The 14,008-nt window shown below is 56.9% G+C and overlaps 2 protein-coding genes across 14 annotated transcripts in view; one reads left to right on the top strand and one right to left on the bottom strand.

Annotated features, from left to right (window-relative positions):
• TBPL2 (TATA-box binding protein like 2) overlaps positions 1 to 3,431 on the bottom strand; it is a 36,418-nt gene extending 32,987 nt beyond the window's left edge. The window contains exon 1 of the mRNA XM_039914079.1: positions 3,112 to 3,431. Coding sequence (XP_039770013.1) covers positions 3,112 to 3,416 — 305 coding nt within the window. The 5' untranslated portion in view covers positions 3,417 to 3,431. The remainder of the gene's footprint in view (positions 1 to 3,111) is intronic.
• Positions 518 to 14,008, top strand: part of KTN1 (kinectin 1) — a 61,411-nt gene continuing 47,920 nt past the window's right edge. For 6 of the 13 annotated variants that reach the window (XM_029079342.2, XM_029079347.2, XM_029079346.2 and 3 more), the window contains exons 1-7: positions 518 to 1,075; positions 3,666 to 3,806; positions 5,683 to 5,853; positions 7,418 to 7,548; positions 9,179 to 9,295; positions 11,038 to 11,178; positions 12,412 to 12,518. In XM_029079342.2, the coding sequence (XP_028935175.1) occupies positions 550 to 1,075; positions 3,666 to 3,806; positions 5,683 to 5,853; positions 7,418 to 7,548; positions 9,179 to 9,295; positions 11,038 to 11,178; positions 12,412 to 12,518 (1,334 nt within the window). In that variant the 5' untranslated portion in view covers positions 518 to 549. The remainder of the gene's footprint in view (positions 1,076 to 3,665; positions 3,807 to 5,682; positions 5,854 to 7,417; positions 7,549 to 9,178; positions 9,296 to 11,037; positions 11,179 to 12,411; positions 12,519 to 14,008) is intronic. The other 7 variants (XM_039914078.1, XM_039914077.1, XM_039914076.1 and 4 more) reach the window with 3 other exon arrangements.

Here is a 14,008-nt window from a genome sequence, read left to right as displayed (position 1 = left end):
AATCCCTCTTTTATAGATGAGGGAACTGAGGCCCAGAGAAGTGAACCGATTCACCCAAGGTCACACGGATTAGAACCCGGATCCTTCCGACTCCCAGGCTCGTGCTCTATCCGCTGGGCCGCACCCCAGCGCTTAGTACGGTGCCTGGCACATAGTAAACCCTTACCAAATACCCCAGTTCCTTATAATGACTCTCCTGATCCCCGTAGGATTGATTCCGTCTTTTTTTATTCACTTATTTTTTTAATTCTCCCCTTGGGGCTCACACTCTTAAGCCCTCTTTTATAGATGAGGGAACTGAGGCCCAGAGAAGTGAAGCGATTCAGCCAAGGTCACACGGATTAGAACCCGGATCCTTCCGACTCCCAGGCTCGTGCTGTACCCGCTTAGTACGGCGCCTGGCACACAGTAAGCCCTTACCAAATACCCCAGTTCCTTATCATGACTCTCCTGATCCCCGTAGGATTAATTCCATCTCTTTTTATTCACTTATTTTTTAATCTCCGCTTGCGTCTAGGTTTTTAGAAGTGCCCCGTCGAGGAGCGCGCCATGGAGTTTTACGAGTCGACGTACTTCATCGTCCTCGTCCCGCTGGTGGTGATCACCGTCATTTTCCTCTTCTTCTGGCTCTTCATGAAGGAGACGTTGTACGAGGAGGTGCTCGCCAAGCAGAAGAGGGACCAGAAACCCCCGCCCCCCAAAACGGACAAAAAGAAGCCGGAGAAGAAGAAGAACAAAAAGAAGGACGCGCAGAACGGGGGCGTCAACGAGTCGGATTCGGAGAACGCGCCCCGCGACTTCCGGTTATCCGACGCCCTGGAGGTGGAGGCGGAGCCCGTCCCCCCCGCCGCCCCGGCGGGAGGAGAGGGGCCCGGCGGGCTGAGGGAGAGGAAGAAGAAGGAGAAGAAACCGAAGGCCGGCCCCGAGGACCCGGCCCCCAGGGAGGGCGACGGGCCCAAGGTTTCGGCCAAGAGGACGGAACCCAGCCCGGTGACCAAGCAGCCCACCCCGCCCTCGGAGCCCGTCGTCCCTTCCAAGAAGAAACCGGGGCCGAAGAAGCAGAAAAATGGAAACGGTATTTCGCCTCCATCCGTTCGGTCGCGTCCGTCGAGCGCGTCCCGTGTGCCGAGCACCGTACCGAGCGCTGGGGAGAGGACGGTATACTAGGCGCATTCCCCGCCCGCAGCGAGCTTACGGTCTAGAGGGGGAGACGGGCATTAATTCATTCAGTAGTATTTATTGAGCGCTTCCGACGTGCAGAGCGCTGTACGAAGTACAGATCGGTAACAGATAGAGTCCCTGCCCTGTGACGGGCTTACAGTCCCATCGATCGATCAGTGACGGGGATGTTCCCGAGTGGAGCGGGGCTGGGAGGGAGGAGGGATAAAGGCAGCGAGTCAGGGCGACGTTAGACCGTAAGGCCGTCGATGGGCAGGGATCGTCTCTATCCGTTGCCGGATTGTCCATTCCAAGCGCTTAGTCCGGCGCTCTGCACGTAGTAAGCGCCCAATAAATCCTATCGCATGATTGAAAAGAGAGCTTAGTCAGGGAAGGCCTCTCGGAGGAGGTGGGACGTCAGTGAGGCTCGGAAAGGGGGGGAGAGTCGTCGTCTGAGGGGGAGCGGGTTCGGGGCCAGAGGCGGGACGGGGGCGAGGGGTCGGCGGCCAGAGAGACGAGAGGGAGGCCCGGCGAGGAGGTGGGCACGAGAGGAGCGAAGCGTGGGGGCCGCGTTGGCGTGGGAGAGCGGCGAGGTAGGAGGGGGCGAGGGGATCGAGTGCCTTAAAGCCGAGGGTCAGAGGAGGATTAAGACTGAGCTCCAAGTGGGACGTGGGTGTCGCCGACATGATTAGCTTGTCTCTCCCCCGGCGCTGCCTGGCGCATAGGAAGCACTTTACAGACACCATTAAAAGAAAGAAAGCGCCTCCCTCCTACGGAGGAGAGCAGCATCTCACGCAGGCCAGCTCCTCCAACCTCAAAGGAAGGTAGCGGGTGGGAGAAGCAGCGTGGCCCGAGCGCGGCCGAGGGAGTCCGAAGGACCCGGACCCCGCCGCTCGCCGGCTGTGAGGCCGCGGGCGAGTCACTTCACTTCTCCGGACGTCTGTAAAAATATGCTAGCGATGGTGTTCGTTAAGCGCTTACCGTGTGCCGAGAGCGCCGGGGTAGATACCGGGTGATGAGGTGGTCCCGCGTGGGGCTCCCAGGCTTCATCCCCATTTTCCAGAGGAGGGAACTGAGGCCCAGAGAAGTGAAGCGGCTGGCTCGAGGTCAACGCAGCAGACAAGTGGCGGAGTCGGGATTAGAAGCCGCGACCTCCGACTCCCAGGCCCGAGCCGCGCTGCTTCTTGAGACCGCGAGCCCCGTGTCGGGACGCGGCCCGTGTCCCACCTGCTTAGCTTGCCCTCCCCCCCCCCCCCAGTGCTTAGAAAAGTGGCAGGTGCGGAGGAAACGCTTAATAAATGTCTTATTAAAGAAATAGCCATCTGGAAAGCAGAGTCCAGAGGAGGTTTCGGTTCGTGAATCCCGTGCTGGGAAGCGTGGAGAAAATAATTCCCCATTTCCGGTCAGTTCCGTGGGCCAGGTTCGACTCTTCCTCCCCGTCTTGAGCAGGGAGGGATGCGACGAGGTCGCTCTTTCAGACCGGAATCGGCCCTTCGGTTGCTCATTTGCCTCCTCGGTCGATCGGTGGTGTTTATCGAGCGCTTGGTAGCTGCCGAGCACGGCACTGAGCGCTTGGGAGAGTCCAGTACGCCGGAGTGGGTGGACACCTTCCCTGCCCACAAGGAACTTACGGTCTAGAGCGGGGAGTCTCTTAGCGTGGCTCAATGGAAAGAGCCCGGGCTTAGGAGTCAGAGGTTATGGGTTCGAATCCCAACTCTGCCACTCGTCAGCTGTGTGACTGTGGGCGAGTCACTTCACTTCTCTGGGCCTCAGTTCCCTCATCTGTAAAATGGGGATTAACACTGTGAGCCCCACGTGGGACAACCTGATCACCCTGCATCTCCCCCAGCGCTTAGAACAGTGCTCCGCACATAGTAAGCGCTTAACAAATACCAACATTACCATTATTATTGTTAGGTACGTTGCGGGGCCCGCCTCTGCCAACCCTCTTACCTCAGCAGGGCCGGGGGCTTTGAGGGAAGTAGAGGCGCAGGGTCGCGGAGAGGTCTTCGGCGATTCCAGCTGTCCGGTTTAGGGTCGACGCGGCTACCGTAGCGGATAGTTCTTTTGTTCTTTTTTTCTCCTCGGAACTCCCGTCTCCAGACTTCTCCTCGGCAAGGTGCTGAATGGTCACCGGTATTTATTGGGCGCTTACCATGTGCAGAGCACCGTTCTGAGCAGTGGGGAGAGGACAGGGGAGACAAGAACCGTCCCTGGCTCCCGCTTCTGAGGGTTTCACGGTGTTCGGCCGACAACATTAACCCGGAGAAGCCTGTAGAATGACAGTGACTAGTACCCTAAGCCCAGAGGTGAATTGTTAACCAGGTTCGTGAGTGAATATACCTTGCCCCCTTTCTAAACAGCCTCTAGACGCCCTGAAACCGTAGGAACGGAAATAATAGGTAACTCAGTGAGAGGTGGATTTTCAACTCTCCTTTCTGCTCTCGGTTTAAAGCTTAAATTCTTTGCGATCCTTCTGTGCTGAAGATTTCCTTTCTATTTTTCAGAAGACCAGGATGCCAAGATCGAAGCCCTTTTATCCGCGTACTCGGCCAAGAAGCAAGATCCTCTGCTCTTCCACCAGGAAACAAAGCAAGAAAGTGGATCGGGAAAAAAGAAATCTGCAAAGAAGCAGAAAACCGATAATAGTGGGTAACCCATAATAGCGGGTAGAGAATGCGGGTTTCGGTCGGAGGAGCCGCGTGCGCCGACAGTTGCGAGAGAAGGGAGTGCAGACAAATCTCTGCGCTTTCATTCTAGAGCAGCGGGAAGCGTTCATTCGGTCGTATTTGTTAAGCGCCTACTCTGTGCAGAGCACCGTGGCCCGGGAGTCAGAAGGACCCGGGCTCTAATCCCGGCTCCACCACTCGCCTGCTGTGTGAGGCTGGGCAAGTCACTTCGCCACTCCGGGCCTCAGTTCCCTCATCTGTACAACGGGGATTAAACGCTTCTCCCACCTGTTTAGCCAGTGAGCCCCATGCGGGACACGGACTGTGTCGTCCTGGTGATTTTTCTATCTACCCCAGCGCTTAGGACAGCGCTTGGCCCAAAGCGAAGCCCCGTGCGAAAGCCCCAAACGAAACCGATCTACGGAGCGGAAGCAGCCCTGGACGGCCGCTCGGATGAAGAAACTATATTATCGTATATTGTTGGCTTTAGAGGCCTCCCTAGCCTATTCTTTCCTAAATAAAATTTCAAGATTTAAGTCGTCAATATGCCTAGCCGCATTCGCTGAGAGTCGCTCCCTGAGGTATCGTTTTGGGTGAAACGGGATAGTCTGGAGGCGCAATTTGATTTTTGTTTTTAAATGGTATTGAAATGCTTCCTCTGGGTCAAGCATTGTTCTGAGCACTGGGGAAGATACAAGATAATCAGCTTGGGCACAGTCCCTGCCCCACAGGGGACTCACAGCCTAAATCTCCAGCTTACGGATGAGGGAGGCGAGGCCCAGAGAAGTCAAGTGACTCGCCCAAGGTCACGCAGCGGACGAGCGCCGGAGCCGGGATTAGAACCCGGGTCCTCTGACCCCCGCGCCCGGGCTCTTTCCACAAAGCCACACTGCTTCTCCTCTGATGGAGGCCCGGGAGAACAAGTGGGGGTGAAATCAAGGTCAAAGATACCTTCGGGTAGCTTTGCAGAAACATTTCTCGAATATCACGTTCGGTACGTGGAAGGTTTTGCGGTCCCCGGCCCTCTAGTTGCAGCGAAGAAGGGAAGCGTCCCTTCCTTGTATTTCGAAAGGGAGGATAGACTTTGGGGGAAATTCTGCCGTGAAGGTAGCTCCGTGACAACTCTGTACGGGTCTCCGCAGAATTGCGAGTCAGCTCAGTTCAGCCGTCGAACCCAAATCCTGGGAAAGCAGGCCGATGGAACCCTGCTGATTGAAGCTGGGCAAGAATCGGGTGCCGACTCTCCAACCCGATGCGAGCTTTGCGTGGGTTTTCTGTCCCGAGAAGCAGTGTGGTCTCGCGGAAAGAACCCGGGCCTGGGAGTCGGAAGAACCCGGGTTCTAATCCCGGCCCCGCCGCTCACCTGCTGCGTGACCTCGGTCGAGTCACTTCCTTTTTCTGGGCCTCCGTTGCCTCCTCTGTAAGACGAGGATTAAGACTGTGAGCCTCGAGACCGAAAGATCACTGTGGGCAGGGAACGTGTCCGTTTGTTGTTGTAGCGTACGATCCCGAGCGCTTAGTACAGTCCTCCGCACACAATAAATGAGCCACTTAATGTGGGACGGGGACCGATCATCGTGGCATTTACCCCGGCACCTGGTAAGCGCCCCCGATCGGCCGTGTGACTTTGGGCAAGTCACTCGACGGCTCTGGGCCTCGGTTCCCTCGTCTGTCAAATGGGGACGAAGACCGCGAGCCCCACGCGGGACAACCTGATCACCTTGTATCTGCCCCAGCGCTTAGAACGGCGCTCGGCACATAGTAAGCGCTTAGCAGGTGCCGCCGGTATTTAACGAATCCCATCGAAAAACAGCAGAAGGAAAGAACGTAATGCTTTCGCCAACGTTTATTGCAGCCGTCGTGAACGAGCCCGCGATCCAGGCGACCACGTATATCCCCTTGATGGATAACTCGGGCCTGAATCCTGTGGTGGAGAAGAGGGAGGTCGCTGACGTGGTTAAAGCAGAACCTCCCGAAGGAGCCCCCAGACCCAGCTCAAAGAAACTGAAGAACGAGACCGATAAAGGTAACCAAAATGGGGCCGCGCGAAATAACACCACTCAAATAATTGTCTGGGTTCCGTGTACTTATTTTATATTCATTCAGTAGTATTTATTGAGCGCTTACTATTTGCAGAGCACTGTCCCGAGCGCTTGGAATGGACAATATTATATTTTATGATACGAGATACGAGAAGCGGCGTCGCCTGGCGGGGAGAGCCCGGGCCTGGAAGTCACAAGGACCTGGGTTCTAATCCCGGCTCTGCCACTCGTCTGTTGGGTGACCTTGGGAAGGTCCCCCTAGACTGTCAGCTCGTTGTGGGCAGAGAATGTGTCTATTATTATCTTGAACTCCCCAAACTGCTTTGTCCGGTGCCGTGCACACAGTCAGCGCTCAGTAAATACGATGAAATGGGTGAATGAGGTCACTTGATTTCTCCGGGCCTCAGTTGCCTCATCTGGAAAATGGGCATGGAGACTGTGAGCCTCATGTGGGACGGGGACCGTAGCCGACCCGATTAGCTGGTATCTACCCCAGCGCTTAGTACGGTGTCTGGCGCAAAGTAAGTGCTTCACGGCTACCATTATCGTTATTATGACGTATTTCTCAAGTGCTTACCGTGTGCCAAGCACTGTATTAAGCACCGGGGTACATAAAAACCAGTCAGTCCCCGTCCCGCGTGGGGCCCGCGGTCTTCAATCCCCCTTTTACAAATGAGGGAAGTGAGGCCCGGAGAAGTGAAACGACTTGGCCAAGGTCACGCAGCAGACGCGCGGCGGAGCCAGGATTACGACCCAGGTGCTCTTGACTGCCAGGCCCGGGCTCCGTCCCTTAGGCTGCGCTGCTTCCATTTCGTGGATCCGAGTTCCTTTGAAGGGAGGAAGTGTGCTACTTTTTTGGGGTCGGGGGGGGGATGCGTATCCAGGTTTGTGTGTGATTGTAATAATTATTATAATAATGGTATTTATCCAGCGCTCGCTCGTCAGCAAACACCATACCAAGCGCTGGGGTAGATACAAGGTGTCGAGGTCGGACGTCCACTTCTCGGCCCACGTGGGGCTTGCAGTCTAAGCCGATAGAGTAGGACTCCGTCCTCACCTTACCAGCGAGGTAACCGAAGCACCGAGAAGTGAAATGACGTGTCCGAGGTCACCCGGCAGGCGAGTGGCGGAGCCGGGATTAGAACCCGGGTCCGGGGGCTCCCAGGCCCCTGCTCTTCTTTCCACGCCGCTGCTATAAAAGTAGGCCCCGTTCCGAGGTGCTCCGAGGGGAAGAATGTCTGGCGGTCAACTCCGTGTTGGGTTCGTGACTATTTACGTGGCCTGCTCGTCCCCTCAGGACCCGTTAGATGAGTTTTTATCGTCTCTGTGTCGGGCGGGCAAGGAACGTATCTCGTGCGTCTTCGCCCCAGCGCTCGGCACAGCACCCTGAGCTCACCGGGGGCTCAGTAAGCAGCGCGATGGGCGTTACCAACCGAAGTGGCCATCGGGTGGACGAGGAACCCCCGTGGTCCGCCGGCACCGCTCGCCGCCCGCTGCTCTCGAGGCAGCCGAAGGGACGGTTTTAACGACGCCTCTCCTTGGCCCTAGAAAATGCGGAGGTGAAGTTTAAGGACTTTCTCCTGGCCCTGAAGAATATGAAGTTCTCCGAAGAGGAGGCCGTCAGCGTGCTGGAGTTGCTGAAAGAGAAGTCTGGTGCCATTCAGGATGTCCTCCAGAAGGTAAGCGTGTGGCTGTGTGTTTCTGCGTGTTTGCCCGTGTGTGTTAGAGACGCTGAACCACGCGGGAAGCCGGGCCCGAGGGCCGGAAGCGCCCGAGTTCTCCTCCCAACCCCGCCCCTCGTCTGCTGTGTGACCTTGGGCAAGTCGCTTCGCCTCCCTGAGCCTCAGTTTCCTCATCTGGAAAATGGGGATGAAGCCTGGGAACCCCAGGTGGGACAGGGACCGTGCCCGATTACCTTGAATCTTCCCCCAGCGCCTTTTGGGGTTCCCGAGACCGCCGTCCAACGCCGGTCTTCGACTTGGCGTTTACAAAGGTGGCTGGTTTGCGGGCCGTCGGTTTCGAAGGCCCCGCCTCGGGGATGAGTCGGGGAGCGAGGGGAGACCCCTCTCCCCCGCCCCCCCAGAGCTGCTGTCTTGAAACTTGGCAACCTGACGAAACTGCGTGGCCCAGTGGAAAGAGCACAGGCCTGGTATTAATAATGATGAAAGCGCTTACCATGTGCCCGGCACTGTTCTGAGCGCTGGGGAATAGATACAAGGTCGTCATCAGGTTGGACATAATCCCTGTCCCGAGCTCACAATCTAGGTAGGCGTCGGGATTTTTTCTTTCTTCTGGTATTTAACGCTTCTTACGTGTCGGGCACTGTGCGGAATGCCGGAATAGATACGGGCTCATCGGCTCGGACGCAGTCCGTGCCCCTCATGGGGCTCCCAGCAGTAATCCCCATTTGACAGATGAGGTAACCGAGGCCCAGAGAAATGAAGTGACGTGTGCCAGGTCGCACAGCAAAGCTGGGATTCGAACCTAGGTCCTGGGGACTACCAGGCCCGGGCGATATCCCCTAGGCCACGCTGCTTCTCGCGTCCTAATCCCATCTCCGTCGCTCGTCGGCTGTGTCACCTCGGGCAGGTCGCTTCGCTTCTCTGTGCCTCGGTAACCTCATCCGTGAGGCGGGGATTAAGACTGTGAGCCCCAAGTGGGACGTGAACTTTGTCCAGCCTGACCAACTTCTGTGTGCCGCAATGCTTAGTATAGAGTCTGGCACATAAGAAGTGCTTAACAGTGCCATTAAAACAAACCAAAAAAAACCCCATTAAAATCGTTCCGTCCACCCCCGTCGCTACCCATAGGCTTCTCTGGCCAACGTCTCGTCGATCGCGGCCGTTAGCATCTTTCGGCAGCCGATCCCGACTCTCTCTGCCCCCAGGCATCTCCAGCGCTTAGCAGTAATAGCAATAATAATGATGGCATTTGTTAAGCGCTTACTATGTGCCGAGCACTGTTCTAAGAGCTGGGAGGGATACGAGGTCATCAGGTTGTCCCACACGGGGCTCCCGGTCTTCCCCCCCCCATTTTCCGGATGAGGTCACTGAGGCCCAGAGAAGCGAAGGGACCTGCCCAACGTCACCCAGCTGACAAGTGGCGGGGCCAGATCTAGAACCCGTGACCCCTGCCTCCCAAGCCTGTGCCCTTTCCCCCGAGCCGCGCCGCCTCTCTACGGCGCCTGACACGCCGTCGGCGCTTGAGAGAGATGCCACGGCCGTTCTTTTCCGCGATCCCGTCCCCGGCGTTCCCAGCTGTCCCGCCTCGGATCATCGGCGGCCCGTCTTGGTTTCCCTTTCCTTCCAGGCCAGCAAAGGCGGCGCGGCCGCGGCCCTGCATCAGCTCCAGGAGAAAGAGAAGCTCCTCGCTGCCGTCCGGGAAGACGCCGCTCTGGTGAAGGAACAGTGCAAGAAGGTCACTCAGGTGAGACCACCCCCCTGGGGTCGGGACCCGGTGAGCCGCGGAACCGGTTCTTCCCTGTCCCGCGTGGGGTTCACGCTCTAATAATGACGACGACGGACTTGAAGCGCTTGCTCTGGGCCAAGCGCTCTTCCGGTTGGGATAGATCCAAGGTGCTCGGGTCGTCCCCCGTGGGGCCCGCGGTCTCCATCTCCATCTTCCGGATGAGGTAACTGAGGCACAGAGAGGTTAAGGGACGGGCCCGGGGTCCCACAGCCGACGGGTGGCGGAGCCGGGATTAGAACCCACGTCCTCTGACTCCCAAACCCGGGCTCTTGCCACTAGGCCACGCTGCCTCAACCGTTGCTAGGAGTCAGAAGATTTTTCTATTTCTCGGGTTTTCGTTAAGCGCTTACTGCGTGTCGGGCACCGTACGAACCGCTGGAGTAGATGGGAGGTAATCGGGCCGGGCACGGTCACCTGGCGTCCCGCCGATTCTCTCGGAGAGGCCGTTAGGAGGCGAAGCGACGTCACGGCCCCGGAGGCGTTGGCTCAAACCCGTCGTGGCCGCGGTTTCCCCGGTGTGTTCGTTCGTGAGCGGTGGGAAGGACGATGTCGAGGGACGGGTCTGGCGGGAGGACGGGTCGGCCTAGGGAGAAGAGCACGGGCCTGGGAGCGCGACAGTCGTATTTGCTGAGCGCTCGCTGTGTGCTTGGGAGACTGTGACAGTGTGATGTGGGCAAGTCACTTCACTACTCTGGGCCTCAGTTCCCTCATCTGTAAACTGGGAAGACCGGGAGCCTCATGTGGGACGACCTGATCGCCCTGTATCTCCCCCAGTGCTTAGCACGTAGTAAGCGCTTAGCAGATGCCGACGTTATTAAACAGGCACATTCCCCACCCACAGCGAGCTCACAGTCTGGAGGGGGAGACGGACGTTAATAGAAATAAAGAGAAAGGCGTCTCACACTAAGTGCTTAACAAAATGCCATGTTTTTTTTCAAAAAAGGCTCTGCCCACTGTAGGGTAACAATAATAGTAATAATGTTGGCATTCGTTAAGCGCTTACTATGTGCAGAGCACCGTTCTAAGCGCTGGGGTAGATACAGGGTCATCAGGTTGTCCCACGTGAGGCTCACACTTAATCCCCATTTTACAGACGAGGTAACTGAGGCCCAGAGAAGCGAAGCGACTCGCCCACGGTCACGCTGCTGACAAGTGGCAGGGCCGGGAGTCGAACCCATGACCTCTGACTCCGAGGCCCAGGCTCTTTCCACTGAGCCGCGCTGCTTCCCCAAGGGTGGCACTTGGAGAGTTTCCGGTCCTCTTGCAGTCTCGGCTACGGGAGGGAGAGTCGAGCGGAGGCCGACCCGTCCCGTTCCTCGCTTGGCCGGTGGCCAGCGAGCGGAAGGCCCTCGGCTACAGGTGGAAACTCACCGGTGCCGGGCAGCGAGAGCACGGGAGGGGGTCGCGGGCGGAGACTCGGGTTTACCGTGCGGAAAGAGGGAACGGTAAACCGTTTCCGGATTTTTACCGAGAAGACCCTCCGGATCCACTACTCGAACGAGCGGAGGTGGGGCGCCGTGGGCGAGGTGCGTCCGCGGCGGCGGCGTGGGTCGGAAACGACGCGGCGGCCCGGGACGAGTCGCTGTGGGGGCTCGGATACGTGATAAAAATGAGTTTGTGGCGGAAAGATAGCGTTCGGCGTTGTGCGTTTTTCCCGTGCTCACCCGGGTCACGTTTTATGCCTTTCTTTTCCCCTTTAGGAGCTGATAACAGAGAAGGAAAGGGGAAACCTGGTCTTGGCCAAGATGAGGGAGAGGATCGGGACTCTGGAAAAGGAACACGGGGTGTTCCAGAACAAAATCCATGCCGGATATCAAGAGGCTCAGCAGATGCAGATGAAGGTGAACTTGTCAGGGATGTCACGGAAGGCACGCTGATAAATCAGTCGTATTTATCGAGCGCTCACTGTGTGCGGACCGCTCTACCGAGCCCTCGGGAGAGTACGGCGTAACCTAATTCTGTCGTAATGAGAAGCAGCGAGGCCTAGTGGGTGGAGCACCGGCCTGGGAGTCAGAGGCCGCGGGCTCTAATCCCGGCTCCGCCACCTGTCTGCCGTGTGACCTCGGGCAAGCCGCTTCGCTTCTCCGGGCCTCGGTCACCTCATCTGGAAAATGGGGATGAAGACGGTGAGCCCTACGTGGGACCACCTGATTACCTCGGGTCTACCCCCGCGCTTAGAACAGTGCTTGGCGCGTAGTAAGCACTCAGATGCCTCACTCATCCTCCTCATCAGGAGGACCTTGGCTTCTAGTCCTGGCTCGGCCACTTGTCTGCCGTGTGACCTTGGGCAAGTCACTTCACTTCTCTGGGCCTCAGTTACCTCATCTGGAAAATGGGGGTTGAGGTTGCGAGCCCCACGAGGGACATGGACTGCGTCCGACCTGTCTGGCGCGCGTCTACCCCAGTGCTTAGTACAGTGCCCGGTCCGTTGTAAACGCTTAACAAATATCATTTTAAAAAAACCCCCCCAAAATAACAAAAAAAACCAGTCGGTAGGCACATTCCCTGCCCACAGCGAGCTCACAGTCTAGAGGGGGAGACGGACATTAATATACAGAAGTAAATTAATTAAAGATTCATTCAGTAGTATTTATTGAGCGCTCACTGTGTGCAGAGCACTGGACCGAGCGCTTGGAATGGACAAATCGGTAACAGAGACAGGCCCTGCCCTTCGACGGGCTTACAGGCTAATCGGGGGAGCCGGACAGACAAGAACAATAGCGATGAATAGAATCAAGGGGATGAACATCTCATTAAAACAATAGCAAATGAATAGAATCAGGATATGTACATAAGTGCTGGGGGCCTGGCAGGGGGGAGACGAAGGAAGGGAGCGAGTCAGGATGACGCAGAAGGGAGTGGGAGAAGAGAGGAGGGCCTAGTCCGGGAAGGCTTCTTGGAGGAGATGGGCCCTCGATGAGGCCTCGAAAGGGAGGGGAGAGCAGTCGTCCGTCGGAAAGAGAGAAGGCCTTCCAGGCCTCTTTCGGTCGGGGCGAATTTTATTTCCGATCGGGTGCCGTTTCCGCGAAAGGGTGATTGTAAAACCTGCTCTATGGCTCTGATTGTATTTCCAGTTTCAGCAAGTCCGGGAGCAGATGGAGGCAGAGATTACCCACCTGAAGCAGGAAAACGGCATCCTGAGAGATGCGGTCAGCAATACCACCAACCAGTTGGAGAGCAAGTAAGGGTCCTGGCTTCATCTCTTATCGAAGCGGGGATGCCAAATTTTCCTACCTCGGAACCTGTCTATTAATAATAATAATAATAATAATAATAATGTTGGTATTTGTTAAGCGCTTACCATGTGCAGAACACTGTTCTGAGCGTTGGGGTAGATGCAGGGTCATCGGGTCGTCCCACGTGAGGCTCACGGTCTTCATCCCCGTTTTGCAGTTGAGGGAACTGGGGCCCAGAGAAGTGCAGTGACCTGCCCACAGTCACATATGAGGCTCACAGTTAATCCCCATTTTCCAGATGAGGGAACTGAGGCCCAGAGAAGAGAAGTGACTTGCCCGCAGTGACACAGCTGACGAGTGGCAGAGCCCGGGATTCGAACCCATGACCCGTGACTCTCAAGCCCGGGCTCCTTCCACGGAGCCGCCGTTGTTATTACTCCCGTTCACTCAATTTGATCTTCTCTCTCATCTGTGCCGAAGAGTAGTCTCTCTGGGGGTAAATTCTGCTGAAAAAAGTGTCTCGCTCAAAGCAAGAGAAGGCTCTCTCCTGTGGACGCCTATTTGATCGTGATAGTGATGCTCCTTGCTTTAATGGTATTTGTTAAGCGCTTACTATGTGCCAGGCACTGTACTAAGCTCTGGGGCTAGAGCCCAGCTAATCAGGTCGGACGCAGTCCCTGTCCCACATAGGACCTGCGGTCTTAATCCCCGTTTTACAGAGGAGGGAACTGAGGCCCGGAGAAATTAGGTGACTCGTCCGAAGTCACGCAGCGGACGAGCCGTGGAGCTGGGATTAGAACCCGGATCCTTCCGTTCACGCGGTCGTATTAAGTGCTTATTATGTGCAGAACACTGTTCTGAGTGCTTGGGAGAGGACTGTATAGCCATCAACAGACACATTCCCTGCCCACAACGAGCTGGCGGTCGAGAGGGGGAGAGAGACCTGAATAAATGACAGATATTCATTCATTCAGTAATATTTATTGAGCGCTCACTGTGTACAGAGCACTGTACTAAGCGCTTGGAATGGACAGTTCGGCAACAGATAGCGATGACGGGCTCACGGTCCAATCGGACATGAGCGGCGAGGGGCTGGGAGGGGGGAGATGAATGAAGGGATCCGGGGGGGGGGGGGGGGGTGCGAAAGGAGAGGGAGAAGAGGAGGGCTTAAATCAGGGAGGGCCTCTTGGAAGAGATAATAAGGCTTTGAAGAGGTGGCGGGGGAGACGTTGTTGGATTTGAGGCGGGAGGGCGATCCAGGCCAGAGGCAGGGCGCGGGCGAGGGGTCGGCGCTGAGATGGAAGAGATGGACGTCCCGCGAGGACGTTGGCATCGGAGGAGCGCAGTGTGCGGGCTGGGTTGGCGTAGGTGAGTAGCGAGGCGAGGTAGGAGGGGGCGAGGGGGTTGACTGCTTTAACGCCGAGGGTGAGGAGTTTTAGCCACTCCTTTCCTCCGCCCCTCACCTTCCTCCTCCCCCTGCTCCTCCCTGTGCTCA

This window comes from Ornithorhynchus anatinus, chromosome 14 (genome assembly GCF_004115215.2).
Source record: "Ornithorhynchus anatinus isolate Pmale09 chromosome 14, mOrnAna1.pri.v4, whole genome shotgun sequence".
In the NCBI taxonomy this organism is placed as follows: Eukaryota; Metazoa; Chordata; class Mammalia; order Monotremata; family Ornithorhynchidae; genus Ornithorhynchus; species Ornithorhynchus anatinus.
This window is presented reverse-complemented; position numbering and strand designations above follow the sequence as displayed.